The sequence below is a fragment of the Mastigoproctus giganteus genome, chromosome 1 (assembly GCF_048544385.1).
Source record: "Mastigoproctus giganteus isolate SK-2022 chromosome 1, ASM4854438v1, whole genome shotgun sequence".
In the NCBI taxonomy this organism is placed as follows: Eukaryota; Metazoa; Arthropoda; class Arachnida; order Uropygi; family Thelyphonidae; genus Mastigoproctus; species Mastigoproctus giganteus.
Window position 1 is genome coordinate 203,193,895 of NC_143575.1, and position 21,383 is coordinate 203,215,277.

The 21,383-nt window shown below is 38.7% G+C and overlaps 1 protein-coding gene across 7 annotated transcripts in view; it reads right to left on the minus strand.

Annotated features, from left to right (window-relative positions):
• LOC150091454 (protein still life, isoform SIF type 1-like) overlaps window positions 1-21,383 on the minus strand; it is a 1,372,582-nt gene that overhangs the window by 619,711 nt on the left and 731,488 nt on the right. For all 7 annotated transcript variants that reach the window (XM_090375616.1, XM_090375656.1, XM_090375640.1 and 4 more), the window contains one exon: window positions 1,932-2,199. In XM_090375616.1, the coding sequence (XP_090231742.1) occupies window positions 1,932-2,199 (268 nt within the window). The remainder of the gene's footprint in view (window positions 1-1,931; window positions 2,200-21,383) is intronic.

The following is a 21,383-nucleotide window of genomic DNA, read 5'->3' on the forward strand; positions in this document are numbered from 1 at the left end:
TCATTTTCAGAAAGTTGTAATATTCCTCGTTGATATCTTGGTCCTGAGCAGTCTGCAGAAGCTCAAACTTGTTCTTAAGTTCCAGTACATACTGCTTTTTCTCCTCTTCTGTTATCTCAAAGACCTTTGTATTATTTACTCGAGTCAATTTTTTTCCTTTCCTTTCCTACATCTATATCAAGTGTACATCTTACCATTCTGTGATCACTTCCAACATTTACCTTATTCAGGACAGTAACATCATTCACAATATATCTTCTGGCAGTGAGGACGATTGGTTGGTTGGTTTTGATTTTATTGGCGCATTAGCTACTAAGGCTATAATGTGCCAAGACCATGTCATTTATAAAAAAGTTTAAACTTTAAGTGACCTAATTAGTTAGGTCACTATGTCCAAAGGTATAACAAATATATAAAAGAAAAATGTAAATTTTATATACGAGCAAAAATATTTATTGATTTTAAAAATCTAAAAACAGCAGACACATTGTCATTGTCGGATAAAATCTCACTGAGTGTATACGGCTCAGTCAGATGATTAAAAGCGGTAAAACGGATATTGCTAAAATCTGGACAATCAATTAAAATGTGTCTCATGGATAAAACTGTGCCACAGGACTCACACATAGGAGGGTCATCGGCCCTCAGCAAAAATGAATGAGTCAAATGACTATGTCCTATGCGGGTCCGAGCAAGAACAACTTCCTCCTTATGATTCCTGCGCAGACTAGACTGCCACGGTTCAATTACAGGCTTTATATCATATAATTTATTCGCAGTCTGTCTATTCCACGAATCCTGCCATTGGGAGTGTATTTTCTCGTGTATTATTTGCCTGTAGTCTGTATAGGGGACTAACAGGCAGCGATTATTACTGGGAACTGCTGATTTGGCTGCGGTGTCAGCCAAATCATTTCCACTAATCCCAACGTGGCTAGGAATCCAGCAGAAGCGGATATCATATTCACGTTCATGGAGGAAGTGAATCTTCTGCTGAATGCTAGACAGAACTGGATGAGAATTATATCTCACAGTTATTAAGGCCTGTAAAACACTTAGAGGATCGGAGTATAAAATGAACCGTTGGTATTGGCATTCACTAATGTGATCCAAGGCTAACTCAACAGCGTGCAGCTCTGCAGTAAATATGCTACATTCAGAAGGAATCTGGTCCGATGTAGTGCTGTCTGTAAAGACAGCGGCAGATCCCACATATGATTCCGACTTCGAACTGTCTGTGTAAACTGGCGCAAAGTCAGAATGTTCAGCTCGGTGTGCTGAATAAAGCTGCAGGTAGAGCAGTGAGGACGAAGTCGCTTTCATTAGTTGTTAATCCATTTGGACTCTTCCATGTCCACTTTCTGTTCACTCTTTTCTTGAAAAAAGTGTTCATTACTGACAAAATCCTTGAGATTCTGCAAATTCCACAAGTCTTTCGCCTCTTTTATTTCTTTCACCAATTCCAAAATTTCCTATAGTTCCCCTTGCTGACTATTACTTGTTAGTTATTACCACTGTGACAATAGTCACAGCTACCAACTTCTGACTTTCAAAAAGCTGGAGATCGTAAGGGGAGCTGTTCAAAAATAACATATATAGAACCAATTCTGATATAAATTGTATTATTTACCTGTTGATGAACTCATATGCAATGATAAACTTCAGCCATTTTTATCTCCTTACATGTTCAAATAAAGAATTACAATAGCAGCTCAAACTTCATGCTATTGCAATTCACTGCAGCGGAATCACTATTTTGTCCATTATACACTTAAAGAATAATAACAATGGAGAGTTTCCAGCAAACTCTAAAGAAACAGCATTTATATTTTCTATAATTTAGAACCTAGCTATTTTTATATGAATCAACCTCAATTTCAAATACTGTAAATCATTTAATTATTAAGATGTAAAAAACTAACAAGCCATACTTGAAAGAGATAGGCATCACCAAATGCAGTACTAAGACAGAAGATGTAATCACGTTTAGGATGCTCTGGAATAGGTTGCATGATAGCCCCATCTACAATAATAAGATGTTTAGGCGTACTGTCAATAGCTCTACCATCTCTATTGTCACATGGATAAAAAAGTAGTGTGGTGCCTTTCAAGCACACCCAGTATCCTTTCCAGCCTCTTTTTCTTGCAAGTTCAATTTGTTGCCGCTTTCTTAGGAGCCATTTTTTGACACTCAGGAATCTGAAAATTAAAAAATAAATAAATAAATAAAATATATACATATTATTGTACCAATGGGGTTTTTTTAAGCATTATTTATAACTAATAGAATGTTGTCCTTTACTAAAGCAAACTGAACCAAGAACAGATTTGTTTTTAGTTATTTAAAAAAAAATTACATTGCACTTATTTTTTTTTAGACAAAAAATAAACAGATATACTGATCAAAGAAACATATGATATTCTGATAATAAAAACTAATTTTACTATGGACTACATATAATAACGGTGTGTGTGTGTTTTTTTTTTTTTTTTTTTTTGATTTGGTAGTTGTTGGCGCATCGGCTTCTGTGGCCATATTGCACCTCCCAAGGTTTTTGCAGTACTTTGATCCAAGCCCGAGGCGGGAATTGAACCAGCGACCTTTGGGTTGCCGGGCAGGTACTTTACCCACTCGGCTAGCCCGGTCGGCATGTGTGTGTGTGTGTGTGTGTGTGTGTGTGTGTGTGTGTGTGTGTCAAAGCTACTTTTACCAATACAAGAAGTGTAAATATGTATAGTACTAAGCATCACTGGATGCACAAACTGCAGCAAGGACAACAATAGTAACATTTTTAGATTCCACAAACCATATAAGCTGCTTGGAGACCATATTTTCTAAGATTTTACTTAAACAGCTTATTTGATATGGGCCTATAGTTAATTGGCAGAGAGTGATCCTTTCTTGGCTTTGGAAAGGCTTTGCCTACTGAGTGACAACAAGAATGGAAGTATTTTCCAAAAAGATCCAAATATAGACTGTTAAAAAGGCATTCTTATCTTACTTATTTACATGTTTTAACAAGACATAATGGATACCATTTGGTCCAGTGGTACTTTTGGATGTTTTATTTAGGGATTATAAGGATTCAGTGGTGTGAATTTGTGCTATTTGTGCAAGAGAACAGAAGCCAAAAATTGATTTTATTGTCATTTTCAGAATGAGCTTTAACTTGTTGAATGATTTGAAGCCAACTTGTTGGAAAAAGATTTTATTGTTGTATTTTCCATTTCCAATGGTTAGAAATAGTTCTTGGCCTTTCCAATATAATATTAAAGCCAAGGTCTGCAAGCATTTTCCATTAAGTAATCAAATTTTTTTTCCATACGAGTCTTGTGTCTTTATTGATTGTGGAGATGAAGAATTTGATCTAGGATTCTATCTTTGATTTGAGTCTTTTATAGTGGGATTTTTGTGAAGGGTGCTCCAGGCTGTGTTGTTTGCAACTGATACAGGTTAATCTAGACTGGTTTTTTTTGGAGAGAGAGAGGACATAGTACCCCAGGGCTCACATATGGTGAGTATGGGCTTGGCACACCCAGGGTTCTGAGCTGGATATCATCACTCTTTTCTTTCTTGATGATTCCCTTCTACTTTTGTTTCTCTCTCTAAGGGTAACTTGTTAATTTTTTTTTTTTTTACCTCTTTAATTGCATTACCTCTTTAACAAATGTCACCATTATTTTCACTGAAACAGAAGTTAAGCTTAAGGTTCTGTAATTACTCACTTCACCATTTGAATCCCCTTTGTAAACTGGGGAGACACTGGCACATCTCCAATCCATAGGGATCTCTTTCTCCTGAATCCAGAGATGCTTTTATGTCTCTTCTCAAAGATTATTTCTCTTTATCAGTTTGATGTTGTAATTTTATTTTATTTTGCATATTGCATTAGATTCTGCTTAGTCAATTTGCTATTTTTAGTCTACATCTAAAATTTACATTTTGTATTTGGTTTTCTTATGTTAGACTGAAGAGGGCTCACTGTATTTAAGTTCAAGTATTTCTTAGCTTGTTCAATTAAGTCAGTGCCAGTAGAACATGGTACGCCTGGTAAGCAGAGAATAGATGCGGCAATGTCTGGGGGCAGTGAAATTCAAAATTACATTATTATAATATTTAATAAAAGTACCTCAAGGGTGCCAAATCCATTTCTGCCTAGGGACACCAAAAACCCTAAGGCTGCATCTGCATTAAGTATGTATATTCTTTGGTTTGCAGGTCATACAGGGTGTTTCAAAAGTGATGGTCAATAATTTAAAGGTGAACTGTACAGATTACAATATGCAAAAAAAGCCTAGTAAACATGGGTCCTTAAGTGAATCGTTTTTGAGATATTGCACATTTCTAGTTGGGATCCACCACTGACTTGTTTGTTTAGGTTAGGTTATGGTCATTCTCTCCCTTTCCCCTCTCTCAATGCTCCGAGATGTAGCAGGCATACCAGTACTTGTCAAAAGATAGTCAACATGGAAAGAGGCTTCAGCAACAAAGAATATGCGGACATGCATTTCATGTATGGTAAAGCCAACAGCAGTGCACTAGAGGCTGCATGTTTGTACCAAGAAACATTTCCCAGCCGAAGGCCGCCCATCAGGCATACATTCATCAGGGTACATCAATGCCTTAGAGAACATGGAGTACGAGCAGGCAGGCCCAGAAGTATAACACCTGATGTTTAGGAAAGGGTGTTTAGAAAGAATAGAACAAAATCCAGGAATTTCGACAAGGAGGGTTGCTCTGCAAGAGCGTGTACTGAGTCATATCAGTGTGTGACGGATTTTACATCGCCAATTACTGTACCCCTACCATATCCAGCGTGTACAAGGTCCCAGCAATACAGACTATCCTCCCAGAGTGAACCTCTGCCAGTGGATGCAACAACAGTGTGTCCTGAAGACCCAATTTTTAAACAACATTTTATTTACTGATGAAGCTGGGTTTACTCATGATGGTAATTTTAATTTTCATTACTGTCACGTTTGATCTGACGAAAATCCTAATGCAATTCATGAGTCATGACATCAGCAACGTTTCTCGTTGAATATCTAGGCAGGACTACTATGAGACCATCTAATTGGACCAAACTTTCTGCCAAACAGGCTAACAGGAGAGCTGTTCCTTCAGTTCCTGCAGAATGTTCTTCCAGACCTGCTTGATGATAATAATGTTCCACTCCAGAAATGCCAGAACATGTGGTTTATGCATTATGGTGCACCAGCACATTTTGCTCGAGTTGTGACTCGGTATCTAACTAGAAGGTATGGTCAACGGTGGATAGGTAGAGGCGAGTCTGTAATGTGGCCTCCCAGATCACCAGACTTAAATCCTATGGATTTTTGTATCTGGGATCATGTAAAAAGCTTGGTGTACACTTGACATTAACACAGTTTGAGGAATTGCAGCGTTGGGTTGAAGGAGTCTTTTAGCAAATCAGAAATGACCCAGGAATGCCTGAGAGGATTCGAAATTCAATGCACAGAAGACTACAAAGCTGCATATGGATGCATTTTGAACACCTTTTGTAACATCATGTAACGTGTAAAATTTGTAAAATCCTGTGGTGTTGAAACCAAATATTAAAAATGCATTATCTTGTGTTTACTAAAACCACCCTTAGCAAAGGATTCACAGCTTTTTGCTAAACTAGTGCTACCATAGTCAGTGGCAAATCTTAACAGAAAATGTGCATTATCTTGAAAATGGTTCATTTGCAGCCCAATGTTCACTGGGACTTTTTTTGCTTATTTTAGTTTGTACTTTTCACCTTTAAATTATTGACTATCATTTTTGGATCACCTTGTATTACAAGTTGTATAGGGCTACAAGTGAATGCTTGGCTGGTTTTCAGCAGTTCATTAAGAAAATACAATATTTTGGGTGCATACGCATGAAGAAATAACACCTGTTGTCTCTTAATCTTTCAATCTTCTTTATTTACACTTTATCACTTCCTTATTTCAAAGTTTGCTTTGTCTGCCGGACAAGCTTCCATAGTCTTCTTGTGTAATATAGGCAGTAGCAGCATTGCATCAATCTTGCAGATTTCAATTTCTGGGCAAGTTATTTCTATGGTAGAGGCGGGCCTTCTTTAATTATTACTTTTTTTTTATTCCTTTGTAAATTAATTGCTTTATTTTTCATATGGTGGCAGCAATAGTTATGTGCAAAATATGGACTATATTTTCTCAGCCATAATCTATCTTGTTAAACTTCATTGTCAATTAAATAGTTCTTTTAACTATATATATATAACGACTTAGAGTACAAACGTAACAAATAATTAATACATACTTGATACGGAAGTTATATAAAGGGAACTCGTAGATAACACTCGATACTGAAAAATAAATATAGCGTTATAACTGTGTTAAGATACAAGTTTAAGGTTTTAATTTTGTTCTGAAATTGTAATTTTACTGACATTTAAATCGAAATCATGACTCTGACCAGAGCAGCAAAGCAAAAGGCTCAAGCTAATGGGAGTGCTGTGACTCAGGGGAGAACTGAGGGGGGCAGTTGCCCTCTGAATCACAGCCTTTTAAGATGCACTGTTTGCTTGATGTTTGTGGAGCAATCGGGTACGGGACATGATACTGCCATGGAGGATGTCTTTGTGTGTGCACAATGCAAGGAGTGCAAGGAAATTAGGCGACAACTCGGCGTTGTTATGGGCCTATATGAGACCTTGAAGGACAGGGTGGATGCCCTCGAAGGAAATAAATTGAGGGGCCCATCAAGCTCTCAGCTGCCCACATCAACGCCAGAGCTTGCACTTGGTCATCTTGCAACACAGAGGCAGCCCCCAAGGCAGAATGCGCTGGTCCCACAGGAACTAGTAGTTGTTGGTGACTCTATTGTCAGAGAAACGGGGAACATGCTTTGTAAAAAGGATAGGTGGAACAGGACCAGGGTATGTCTGCCAGGGGCAAGGGTTGATGACGTTGTAGAGCAGATATCATCTTTTAAGGGCACAAAAGGTGATATAGTTGTACACGTTGGCACTAATGACATTAAGAGTAGGAGACCAGCGGAATTACTTAACAAGTACAGGTCACTGTTGAAAAAAAGCCGTGAAGTAGGGTTAAATTTGAAAGTGTCTGCAATTCTGCCCAGACACGATAGGAGGGAGTATATGATGAGAGCCTTGTCGATCAATTCGGCCCTGGAAAGATTGTGCAAGGCTCAAGGGGTAGAATTTTTTTCAGCCTGGAATGTACTTGTTAACAGGAGAGATTGCTTCTACAGGGATGGGATACACTTAAATAGAAAGGGTGCAAGAATATTTGCTGATGCTATCGAGGCAGTGTTAGGTGGGTCGGAAAACTGCTAGCTTGGGGGGAGACAAAGACTAATGGATTAACAGTAGCCACTGGCAGAGGTGAAAGAGATTCTTGCACTGCTTCTATTGGAATGAGCAGAAGCCTGAAAAACAAGATACAGGATAATTCAGAGACTGCTGGAAGTCATTGTGATACAAGTAAACACATGGGTTGTGTTAGGGTAGCTAAGAATAGAAACAAGTGCAGGTATACTTGCGTGTACACCAATGCTAGGAGTTTAGTAAATAAATTTGATGAATTTGAGGTATTGCTCAAAACATCAAAGGCAGATATTGTTGGGATATCAGAGACGTGGTGTCACACAGATATAAGGAATGCAGAACTGGAATTTGGGGAGTACAATGTGTATAGAAAGGATAGACAGGACAGGAGGGGAGGAGGGGTTATGCTATTAGTTAAAAAACACAAAATCCAAGGAAGTGAAGCCAGTCGACATTGATGGACAGGGCAGTGTCGAGTCAGTTTGGTGTGACATAAGCATAGGTAAATCAAAATTGAGAGTAGGAGTGTGCTATAGGCCTAATGACTCTGATGAGTATAATAAGATACTGTACAGGGAAATAGAATGGGCCAGTAAATCAGAGAGTCTTATAATGGGGGATTTTAATTTCCCAGATATTGACTGGAATTTGTGGGTTGGTCACTCACACACTAGCAGGGCTTTTGTGGATTTATTGGATGATTGTTTTCTACACCAGCATGTTCGGGAGGCAACTAGAGGGAGTAATACTCTTGATCTGATTATCAGTAGTGATTCTTCATGCATTAGGAATCTGCAGATAAAGGAACCACTGGGTGGCAGTGATCACAGTGTGCTGAAGTGGGATTTACTCAAGGAGGTAACTACCATCAGAGGCAAAGGGAAGGGTTTTTGCTTTCATAAAGGCGACTATGATGGTCTGAGACAGTATTTAAATTCTATACAGTGGGACCAACTGATGATGTTACCAACAGCAAATTCAAAATGGGAAGCATTCAAGGAACTAATCTTGGAAGCTACCAGGCTTTACATACCAACCAAGAAATATTGTTCAAGGTTCAGGCCTAAATGGTTGTCAGATGAACTAATGAGACATATGGCAGAGAAGAAAAATGCATGGGATACATACAAATTAATGGGTGACATGGAAGCCTATGATAGATATAAGTTGGTCTGTAACCAAGTCACAAAGGAGATTAGGCAGGCAAAGGCTGATTATGAGAAATCCTTGGCAAAGGACGCAAAGAAAAACAGAAAAGAGTTCTTTACCTATTTAAACTCAAGAAGGAAAGGGATGAATCAGATTGGTCCACTGGATGTTGATGGTTCAACAGTTGAGGATCCTGCTCAGGTGCCTAACAATCTAAACGAGTATTTTGCATCTACATTCACACATGAGGAGTTATTCAGGAAGGGGAATGTCGTAGGTGAAGTAAACATTGGCAGTGAGCTAGATTATTTTCTAATAACTGAGAGGAAAGTGGAGGAGAAATTGCTGAGGATAAACATAAAAAAGGCACCAGGGATGGATGGGATCTATCCAGTTGTATTAAAGGAGGCAGCAAAGGAAGTAAGCAAACACCTAGCCATAATTATGAGAGCTTCTTTGAACTCAGGGGAGGTACCCATGGACTGGAGATGTGCAAATGTAACCCCAATTCACAAAGGAGGATCAAAGGCTGACACAAGTAATTATAGACCTGTTAGTTTAACTTCTGTTCCAGGAAAATTAATGGAGGCACTGGTTAAAGAAGCACTGCAGGATCATCTGGACAAGAATTCAGTTATAGCTCAGACACAGCATGGTTTTGTTAAGGGCAGGTCTTGTCTGACCAATTTGATTGGATACTATGATGTAGTCACAAAAGAACTGGATGCAGGGAATAACTTTGATATTATATATTTGGATCTTAGAAAGGCTTTTGATACTGTTGCACATGGAAGACTGCTGCACAAATTGGAGAAGTGTGGCATTGGAGGCAAATTGCTGCTATGGATAAAGGGATGGTTGAGTGGCAGAAGACAGAGAGTGGTAATCAATGGACACTGCTCAACGTGGACTAATGTTATTAGTGGAGTTCCTCAGGGTTCAGTGTTGGGTCCATTGTTGTTTTCTGTATTTATAAATGATATTGATGATGGTGTATCAGGCTTAATGTCCAAGTTTGCAGACGATACCAAGGTTGGCAGGGTTGTTAAGGACACTACTGATACTATGCTGCTGCAACAGGATCTGGAAAGGTTGAGCAGATGGGCTGAGAGGTGGCAAATGAAGTTTAACATTGACAAATGTAAAGTACTACATATGGGAAACAGTAACTCCAGATCAACGTATCAACTCTGTGGTACTACGCTGACAGTGGTAGAGAATGAAAAGGACCTGGGGGTAATTGCGCAGGCAGATATGAAGTTCTCTGAGCAGTGCAGACGAGCTGCAAGAGTAGCTCATGGTGTCTTGTCAATGATATACAGGAATTTTTCTAGCAGGGATAAGGATGTGATTATTCCCTTGTATAAGGCATTGGTCAGGCCACACCTTGAGTACTGTATACAGGTCTGGAGGCCTCATTTCAAGAAGGATGTAGGGCTGCTCGAACGAGTACAGAGAAGGGCAACAAGATTAGTGAATGGAACAAAGGGTTGCTCTTACGAAGAAAGGCTTAAGTTTTGCAAATTACAGAGCCTGGAGACTAGGCATCGGCGAGGTGATCTGATAGAGGTGTATAAGGCTTTGAATGGCTTGAGCATGCTCAATGCCGATGGGATTCTTCCTCTTGCTCAGAATAATCACCTGAGAGGGCATAAATTCAAATTGAGGAAGGACGGATGTCGGATAGATGTGCGGAAATTTGCCTTTAGCCAGCGGGCAGTTGGTTTGTGGAATAGACTCCCATCGCTTGTTGTTGAAGTTGATAGCTTAAATAAATTTAAGGCTCAGCTGGACAGGTATTTCGAACGAACGGAGGGGTGAAATGGGAGTAGTGGTTGTTTTTTTTTTTTTTTTTTTGGCTGATGCTGAATAAGCTTGCTTTCTTGCATCATATGCCTCTACTAATGCTAATGCTAGAAGAGTGACTCATAAAAATAAATTTTGATTTATGTATTGGTTTTGCAATACAATATTTTTTTTATAATAAACTTATAATCACTAAATAGTATATTAAAGGAAAAGTCAATAGGATCTGATGATTTTCCATCTTTGTCTGCAAGTTTAGTCCTGTGATGCCTGTTCAACCAGGAATCCAACAAAAGATGATAACTTGTTTTTTATCATTATGTGCTTTTTCCTCTGCTATGCAATTGGACTGCACTGACTGGGTCAGTATTCACGATACTGTGCAGATAGAGATTTATTCCAAATATACATTAAGACTATTTTTATCACTTAAAGTTCAGCATGGTAACTGGAAGACTTCTGGCTATGGTGATGTTGGAAATTTGGATATAATGACATTGGACCACAGCCACAACAATGCTACTTCCAGATTTTGAAGCATTAATGCAAATTGGAGTATACCGAGCTTACGTGGTGATAAAGCATAAAACTACTGAATGTTTGTTGGAGGAGAATATTTTTCCTCCACATTAGTAGTGATAAGTCACATGGCAGAATATGATACATTCATGCGGAAACTGCATGAGTATTAGAGTGATATCATAATAGAGAGGTCAAGTGGCCATTTGATGAGAAGGTCTTGAAGATGTATCCCTGTATGCAGGGCCAGATTAAGGATGAAATAGGCCCAGCCATATTTAAATTTGAGAGGCCCCTTTAATATATATATATATATATATATATAAAATTGCACATACATATAAATACAAATCCTACATAGGTTTTTATATTTATATTGTGAATAATAATTCCTTGATAAAAATGTAAAATAAGAGGTCAAAAATGTTTTATATTTTTTGACTTGAAAAATAAAGTAACAATAAAAATAATAATAATAGAAACTTTTAACTTATTTATTGTACAATACAAAAGTATAAGAATAAAAATTAAACACTTAACAAGTTAAGTTTAAGTATATGTTTTATATTACACATTTTCTTGGTTTATTATTATTACAGTATTAGGAATTTTTATCACTACTTTAAAAAATATTTACCCTGAAAATGAGGACCCTCTTTGGGTGAGACCCCAGCCATGGCCGATTTGGCCATAGTGTTAATGTGGCCCTGCCTATGTGATAATTTACAGACAGATAAGTTCTATATTATACATTTTCCCAATTTGGAAAAAAGAGTGGTATGTAGATTGGATGATTTGGTTGTCCTTTTATTTTTGTAGAATCTTTTAAAAGGAGTGTTTGTCTACACTGATGTAGTGGAGATCCATAAGCTCCAGCACATAAACTCTGGGCGGGAACTGTATGATAGCCACTCAAAACAAGACAAAGAATTGTGAGTATAGGATCAAGCCATCAGCAAAGCAGAATTATAGATGTGATTGAGTTAAGATGTGATACAGATGTATAAATCTATTAGCTCTCCAAGTTGTAGCAGATAGTGCCCTTAGAATATTCAGCTTTTTAATACAATTGTTCAAAGGGCTTTTATGCATTCAAGGAAATTAAGTTTTCCCCCTAGAATACAAAGGCTACGTACTACAGGTATTACTTGAATTTCTAATCAAAATCCAGAGCTGGGTGTAACTTATTTTTCCTACAAAAATGTATTGCAACAGTTTTTTGAAGTGTAATGCAAAAACCATTATTTTGGATCTGCATCTCTATAATTGTCTTTCTTTTGTCAATCATGTCAATCATTTGCATTTTGGGAAATAACAAGTGATACTAAAGTCATCAGTGTACAAGGTGCCAGTGATTGTTGGAGGTAAGTCCTTTGTTATTGTGTTTATTTTTATGTTAAATAAAGCAGCAATGAGTACAGAGCCTTGAGGGTTGCTTTCTTCTTGAGTGAAAAGTTAAATAATTTCAAGATGGTTAAATAATTCCATTTTAGGAAGGATGTAGGGTTGCTTGAGTATGTACTGAGAAGGGCAACAAGATTGGTGAGGGGAACGAAGGGGTCCTCTTACCAAGGAAGGCTTAATTTATTATTTATTCAATCAGGTAAAGAAAAGTTACATCTACCCCTTTACAGCAATCAAATGCTAGGAGGGTAACAAAATTATAAAAGTGAATACAATATTGATATTGGTTAAAATAAAATATACAGAGATTAAGTCAATAATTAATTACAGAAGTTAAGACAGATTAGATCCGACATATTACTTTAAATACGTTCAGCGTCTGTCCAAGAAGAGTGCAGGGATTCTGGGAAGATGCTGCAGGCTCTTAGGAACAGGAGAAGGAGTGCAGATGCCGGGAAGATACTGCAGGCTCTCAAGAACAGGAGGAGTGCAGATGCCGGGAAGATGCTGCAGGCTCTCAAGAACAGGAGGAGTGCAGATGCCGGGAAGATGCTGCAGGCTGTCAGGTACAGGAGAAGGAGTGCATATCATCCTCCAACACAGTAGCCACGTAAAGCTATGGTGATATGAAAGATCTAAAATTGCAGGACTGTGCAGGTATCAGCTAAAACTTTCGATCTGTAGGTTTTGTCGACGAAAATCGTCTCAGGGTTGATATAAGTTCTACAAATTGCAGCAGTTGGAGACTAGGCACCTGTGAGGTGATCTGACTGAGGTATATAAGGCCTTGAATAGGTTGAGCATGCTGAATTCTTAATGGATTCTTCCTCTTGCTCAGATTATGAACCGAGGGGGCATAAATTCAAATTGAGAAAAGACAGCTGTAGAACAGATGTGCGGAAATTTGCCTTTAGTCAGTGGCTGATTAATTGCTGGAACAAACGTCCATCTGTCGTGGAAGTTGATAGCTTAAATAAATTCAAGGAGGAACTGGACAAACTTTTAGAGGGAATGGATGTGTGAATTTTTTTTTTTTTTTTGGCAGATGCTACATAAGCTTGCTTTCTTGCATCACATGCCTCTACTACTACAACATGGCTGCTATCAGGGGTAGAGGTGGCTTTTGCTTTTGTACAGGTGATTTCAGTGGTCTTAGAGTGTTTTTGGGTTGTATGCAGTGGGACCATTTGACGATATTACCAACAGCAATTTCTGAATGGGAGACACTCAAGGAAGGGGTTGTGGAGGTTACTAGGCTTTCCATGCCAGCTGGGAAGTGCCATTCCAGGATTGGACCTGGGTGGATGTCAGATGAGAGGACAAGATTTGTGGGGGAGTGCATGGGGTGCATGTGGATTATCAGGTGATGAAGAGGCCTATGATAAATATAAACTACTCTGTGGTCAGAGCATGAAGGGGATTAGCTGGGCTGAGGCAGATTATGGGAGGTCTCTGGCAGGGAGTACCAGGAACAGCAGCAAAGACTTCTTTACTTTATATTAACAGTGGAAGGAAGAGGTTGAGTCACAATGGTCTGCTTGATATCATTGGTTTAATGATATCATGATGATCCAACTCAGGTTGCTGACAAGCTGAGTAGGTGTTTTGCATCTGCATTCATGCATAAGGAGTTCTTTGGGGAGGGATGTGCCAGAGATTTGCCACAATCTGATAGGGAGATGAATGATTTATGATGACTGAGAGGAGGGTGGGGAAGGGAGAAGTTGTTGAGGCTTAACATAGAAGGAAGCTGGTGTGAATGGAATCTGTCCAATTGTTATTGGGGAAGGGGGGTAGCAAGGGAGATAAACAGGCTATAATTGGTCATAATTGTTAGAATTTCTTTGGATTCCCACAATTATATTTGGAAGGTCTCTGTAGATTGGAAAAATACAGATTGTGTCCTCAATTCATAAAGGGAGTAGAGGTAATGCAAGTGATTATATATTTGTAGGCTTGACTTGTGTTCCGTGGAAAATGGTGGTGTCTCTGGTTGTAAATTTGGTTTGGTTTTTAATGGCACATTGGCAGCTATGGCCATAATGCGCCAAGTCAACCTCTCTGGTTGTAAAAGTGATGTGGAACAGTCAAGACGAGAATGCAATTGTGGAGCAGTCATAGCATTGATTTGTTTGGGCTAATCTTCTCTGACCACTCTGATTGGATACCATGAGGCAGTGGCAAAGGAGCTGGATGTAGAAAAGAATTTTTATGTCGTCTACTTGGATTTCAGGAAAGCTTATGATATTGTCGCATGTTGTGGGACTGCTATACCAATTAGAGCAGTTGGCATCGGGGGCTGGTTGCTACTCTGAATGGAGGGGATGGTCGAACAGGGGAAGACAGAGAGTGGTTATTAATGGATGCTGCTCTTCATAGACTAGTGTTATTGGTAGAGTCACCCAGGGTTCAGTGCTGTGCCCATTGTTGTTTCCTATATTTATTTGTGATGCTGATGAAGGCATATCTTTAGTAGTAGTAGTAGCAGTGGAATTTGATGCAAGAAAGCAAGTGTATGAGCTTATGCAGCATCAGCCAAAAAAAAAAAAACACACCATTCCCTCCAAATGCCTGTTCAGTTCCTCCTTAAATTTATTCAACCTATCAACTTCAACAACGACAGATGGAAGTTTGTTCCAGCAATTAACCACCCGCTGGCTAAAGGCAAATTTCTGCACATCTAATCTACATCTATCTTTTCTTAATTTGAATTTATGCCCCCTTAGGTTCGTAATCTGAACAAGTGGGAGGATCCCATCAGAATTCAGCGTGCTCAACCCATTCAAGGCATTATATACCTCAATCAGATCACTACGCAGGTGCCTAGTCTCCAGCCACTGCAATTTGCAGAACTTAAGCCTCTCTTGGTAAGAGGATCCCTTCATTCCCCTCACCAATCTTGTTGCCCTTCTCTGTACACGCTCAAGTAAATCTACATCCTTCCCAAAATGAGGCCTCCAGCCTTGTACGCAGTACTCACGGCGTGGCCTGACCATTGCCTTATACAGAGGGACACTCACCTCCTTTTCCCTGATAGCAAAATTCCTATATATCATTGACAAAACCCCATGACTTGCCCTGGCAGCCTGTCTGCATTGCTCAGAAAACTTCATATCTGGCTGCACAATTACTCCCAGGTCTTTTTCATTTTCTACCACCTTAAGTGTAGTACCACACAGTTGGTACGTTTCTCTGGGGTTACTTCTATCCATATGCAGTACTTTGCATTTGTCAAGGTTAAACTTCAGTTGCCACTTCTTATCCAATCAGCCCAAATTATCTGGATCCTGTTGCAGTAGCACACTGCCATTACTGTCATTAACAACCCTGCCAACCTTTGTATCATCTGCAAACTTCGACATTAAGCCTGATATACCTTCATCAATATCATTGATAAATGTACAAAACAACAGTGGACCTAACACCGAACCCTGTAGGACTCCATTAATAACATTAGTCCAAGAAGAGAAGCACCCATTGATTACCACCCTCTGTCTTCTCCCACTTAACCATCCTTTTATCCATTGTAGCAACTTACCCTTAATACCATTCTGCTCCAATTTGTACAATAGTCTTCCATGCGCAACAGTGTAAAAAGCTTTCCTGAAATCCAAATATATGATATCAAAATTATTTTTTGCATCCAGTTCCTTTGTAACCACATCATAATATCCTATCAAATTTGTCAGACAAGACTTTCCCTTAACAAACCCATGCTGTGTCTGAATTATTGCTGCAGTCTTGTCTAGATGATCCTGCAATGCATCTTTAACCAGTGACTCCATTATTTTACCAGGAACAGAAGTTAAACTAACTGGTCTGTAATTACTCGTGTCACCCTTTGATCCCCCTTTGTGAACTGGGGATACATTTGCACATCTCCAGTCCGTGGGAACCTTCCCCGAGTCCAAGGACGCTCTCATAATTATGGCTAAGGGTTTGCTTAGTTGCTTTGCTGCCTCCTTTAATATAACTGGATAGATCCCATCCACCCCAGGTGCTTTTCTTATGTTTAACTTCAACAATTTCTCCTCCACTTTGCTTTCAGTTATTACAAAATCATTAAGTATCCTGCTACAATTTGATAACCTTCTGCCATTTTCACACCTTAATAATTCCTCATGTGTGAATGTAGATGCAAAATACTCATTCAGTTTGTTTGCTATCTGAGCAGGATCATCAACAGTCGAACCATCGATGTCAAGTGGACCAATCAGATTCATCCCCTTCCTTTTAGAGTTTATATAAGTAAAGAAATCCTTGCTGTTTTTCTTAGCATCTTTTGCCAAGGATTTCCTCGTAATCTGCCTTCGCCTGCCTAGCCTCCTTTGTCACCTGATTACAGACTAACTTATATCTGCCATAGGCTTCTGAGTCGCTTGATAATTTATATGCATCCCATGCATTTTTCTTCTCTATTACGAGTCTCATTAGTTCATTAGATAACCATTTAGGCCTAAACCTTGAACAATATTTCTTAATAGGTATGAAACTTTTAGTAGCTTCTACGATTAATTCCTTGAATGCTTCCCACTTAGTGTCTGAGTTTGCAGATGATAAAAGAGTTGGCAAGGTGGTTAATGACACTAACCAGGCTGAGCCGCTGCAAGGAGGTGTAGAAAACTTGGGCAGATAGGCCAGGAAAGGGAAGTTGAGGTTTGGCATTGACAAGTGCAGGGTGCTGCATATGGGTAACAGTGGTCCAGGATTGGTGTGCCAACTGTGCGGTGTGTACTCAGGGTGGTTGATGATGAAAGGGACGTGAGGTGGTTGTGCACTTAGATGTGGGATTACATGAGTAATGTGGTTAGGCTGCCAGGAAAACTTATAGGGTGTTGTCAATTATGTGTGGGGAGCTTTAATGGCAGGGATGAGGAAGTGATTATCCCATTGCACAGGGAAGTGGTTAGACCATATAAAGTGCTGCATGCAGGTCTGAAGGCCTCATTTTAGGGGAGAGGGGTTTTCTGCTGGAGTGGGTGCAGAGAGGGGAATGAAGGGATGACCTTGCCAGTGGGCTCCAGTTCTGTGGGTTGCAGCACCTAGAGGCTGCAGTGTTGAATCCAGAGGGGAGAGATGACTGAGGGTGAGTTTCCACTGGGGATGAAACGATTTCCTGAAATTTTATCCCCCCAACCCAAAAACAGTAATATTTATTTTAATATTCATTCCAGGGCCTTGGACATTTTCACCACATTTTTTGTTTAATTTTAATTGAAACTTGCTTCTTACTATGCTCTTTAGGGGCTATTTTATCAGTTTACACCATGTTGAAATTATAAAACATGAATTCAATAAATTTATGTTAAATAAACACAATACAAAAAAATCATATCAACTAAAGCAGTTTTTTTTTTTTTTTTTTTTTGGTAGTTGTTGGCGCATAGGCTTCTGTGGCCATAATGCACCTCCCAAGGTTTTTGCAGTACTTTGATCCAAGCCCGAGGCGGGAATCGAACCCCGTGACCTTTGGGTTGCCAGGCAGGCACTTTACCCACCCGGCTAGCCCGGTCGGCTAACTAAAGCAGTGTTTCCCAAAGTGTGGTACTCTTACCACACTTTGGTAAAGATAATTAAATGGGCAACATTTCTCTGGCTGCATAAATTGTAACTAAAAGCCACTATTTAAAGTGTTGGCATTTTTGTTTTATGGTTTTCAGGTTCCCTTTATTTTTACACAAACCATCTCTTGATAGTGTTTCACACAAACAGTCTACTTGTGACTAATTCTTTGTTTGTATATCGCAAACAAGATAATGGCTGGATCTCAGGCCGTGAATAGGTTCACCTGAATTGGTTCCTCAGTGATGAGAATGTCCTTCAGCTTTCAGGGGAAGGGCTAAACTATGTATGGGCAGAGAGGGGAGTCTACTGTAGCTATATTTCAATTGTCAGCAGTTTAACTTTATGGTTTTCAGGTTTCCTTCATTTGTTTTTTTTTTTCACAGCAAGAGTCTATTTGTGGCTAATTCTTTATTTATATACCACAAACAAGACAACAACTTGGTGGCAGCCTATAAACAATACATTTTATAACCTTTTTATTATATATGTTTCTGTACTATATGTAGTTTGTGGTGGGATCATCTGTTGCCAGGTTACACTGATGAATGCCCTTCGAAGGACAAAGAAATAATAAAGCTATATACACACATATGGAAAGCTGAAACAAAGAAAACATGTAGGAACTGAAATGAGAAAAATTCAGCTGATCACATGGATATCTAATCTTTGATTCTTTTATCCTTGCTGCCTTTTAAAAATTATGTCACTCAAATTTGTGCAGACAGTGCAGTTGGGATAAAATACTCTTTCAGTGAAGTTTCAGTCAGCATTTCATAAAATGAGAAAGCAATCATGAGTGCAAAAAATCAATTCAAATCATTCAAATACACTACACTTTCAATATCTATTAGAATTGTATGTTCGGTTATAAGAATCAATTTTGAATGCCTTTGATATTTTTCTGAAGCACATTTCTGGACATCGTGATATCTTTATCAGGATATCATTAATTTGCAGTTTCCAGTTTATTGGGCTTTATTGTTAGTTATTATAAACAAGTACTAAACTCAATCTTACTGCATTTGCAATAACATGGAAAGCTGGAATTGTGTTGGTTTTTATGTTATTGTGGTGAAGTGTGTTGCCCCTTCCATAAAATTTTCAATCATATAAAAAACATGAATAAATTTTCAGAATCTTCTCTTCTTCATTCCTATATCTAAACTTCATGAACTTTTTACTCTGTCTCACTTGCACATATCGCGCTGCAATTTGTGCATGTTGTGTTCTTTGTTAATGACTGACACTTATCTATTTTTACTGTTTTAAATTTTACAACTACCCAAAAAAAAAAAAAAAAGCAGTGAAGAGATATATCAGATTACAAACTGTTATGTTTAGTTAGTATGTATATTAATTAAGCAATGTATATAGTATAAATTTATTTTTATTTTGCTAACCTGTGGATAATATTCTTTCTATTTTCTCATATCATTTAATTTTGTTAACTGGTAAGGTAATTTACACTGGTAAGTGTAAATTCGTATTTTATATCTTTATTTTTATAGCCCGTGGATAATATTAATCCTATTTTCACTTATTACAATCACTGCTTAATAGAATCAAAATTCAATTTGCAAACATTATCACAATAACTGGCACTTACTACATATCACATAGCCTTCACACAACTGCTATTTTGAGTGAACTATATTTTATTATGGAGAGTACATTGTAAAGTGATTTGATCATGAACCAATCATAAGGCAAACTCCCCTGAAGCTCATCAGGATGAACGACAACTTTGTGTGAATGCAGAAGTGGAGTTGACTTTTAGTGATGTGGTGTTCCATAGTTTTTATAGGTGTGAATTTAAATATTTTTAATACTGTCCATTTTGTATCACTTAGCACTTTATCAGATTTCATTTATAATACCAAATAGAATTATTCCTCAATTATGGCCAAAAAACCAGTACAAAAGACTACTTTCATTTTTTTTCTAAAAAGCCAAAACTTAGTTCTGAAGTTTTGGCTTAGTACTATCAAGGAAAAAGAAGAGAATGAAGAAACATGGCATCGGCAACAGAAAACAAAGAATAGTAACATGGGCGCTAATCCCGATGAAGTGGAAATTGTTGCAGAAAGAAGTAGACAACTAGATAACATGAAAAAAAATATAAATTATAACAAAGTATAACTGGTTATACATTGACAAATCTCGCGGTGGAGCATTTTGTAAGTTTTGTGCGGTTTTCTAAGAATGCGCTCCAAAAAACCAGCAGTATATTTGTTGCAGTGCCTTTCAATAATTTCCAGAAGGCAAGTGGAAAACCTGGTAAGCTTGAGAAACGTAATAATTCTGAGATGCATGCATACAGTCTTTCCATGGAAAAAATTTGTTCACAAGGATTAGCATTAGCATTAGCATTAGTAGAGGCATTTGATGCAAGAAAGCAAGCTTATGCAGCATCAGCCAAAAAAAAAAAAAAAACCCACTTCCACTTCACCCCTCTGTTCGTTCAAAATACCTGTCCAGCTGAGCCTTAAACTTATTTAGGCTATCAACCTCCACCACAAGGGATGGCAGTCTGTTCCACCAACCAACCACCCGCTGGCTAAAGGCAAATTTCCGCACGTCTATCCTACATCTGTCTTTCCTCAATTTGAATTTATGCCCTCTCAGGTGATTTTTCTGAGCTAGAGGAAGAATCCCATCAGCATTGAGCATGCTTAAACCATTCAAGGCCTTATACACCTCTATCAGATCACCTCGCTGGTGCCTAGTCTCCAGACACTGTAATTTGCAAAACTTAAGCCTTTCTTCGTAAGAGCACCCCTTTGTTCCATTCACTAATCTTGTTGCCCTTCTCTGTACTCGTTCCAGCAGCTCTACATCCTTCTTGAAATGAGGCCTCCAGACCTGTATACAGTACTCTAGGTGTGGCCTGACCATTGCCTTATACAATGGAATAATCACCTCCTTATCCCTGCTGGAAAAATTCCTGTATATCATTGACAATACTCCATGAGCTACTCTTGCAGCCCGTCTGCACTGCTCAGAGAACTTCATATCTGCCTGCACAATCACCCCCAAGTCCCTTTCATTCTCTACCACTGTCAGTGTAGTACCACAGAGTTGATACATTGCTCTGGGGTTGCTGTTTCCCATGTGTAGTACTTTACATTTGTCAATGTTAAACTTTATTTGCCATCTCTCAGCCCATCTGCTCAACCTTTCCAGATCCTGTTGCAGCAGCACAGTGTCAGTAGTGTCCTTGACAACCCTGCCAACCTTTGTATCATCTGCAAACTTGGACATTAAGCTTGATATACCATCATCAATATCATTTATAAATACAGAAAACAACAATGGACCCAACACTGAGCCCTGAGCGACTCCACTAATAACATCAGTCCACGATGAGCAGTGTCCATTGATTACCACTCTCTGTCTTCTCCCCCTCAACCACCCCTTTATCCATAGCAGCAATTTGCCTCCAATGTCACACTGCTCCAATTTGTGTAGCAGTCTTCCATGTGCAACAGTATCAAAAGCCTTTCTAAGATCCAAGTATATAATATCAAAGTTATTCCCTGCATCCAGTAGTAGTAGTTGTTGGTGACTCTATTGTCAGGGAAACGGGGAACATGCTTTGTAAAAAAGATAGGTGGAACA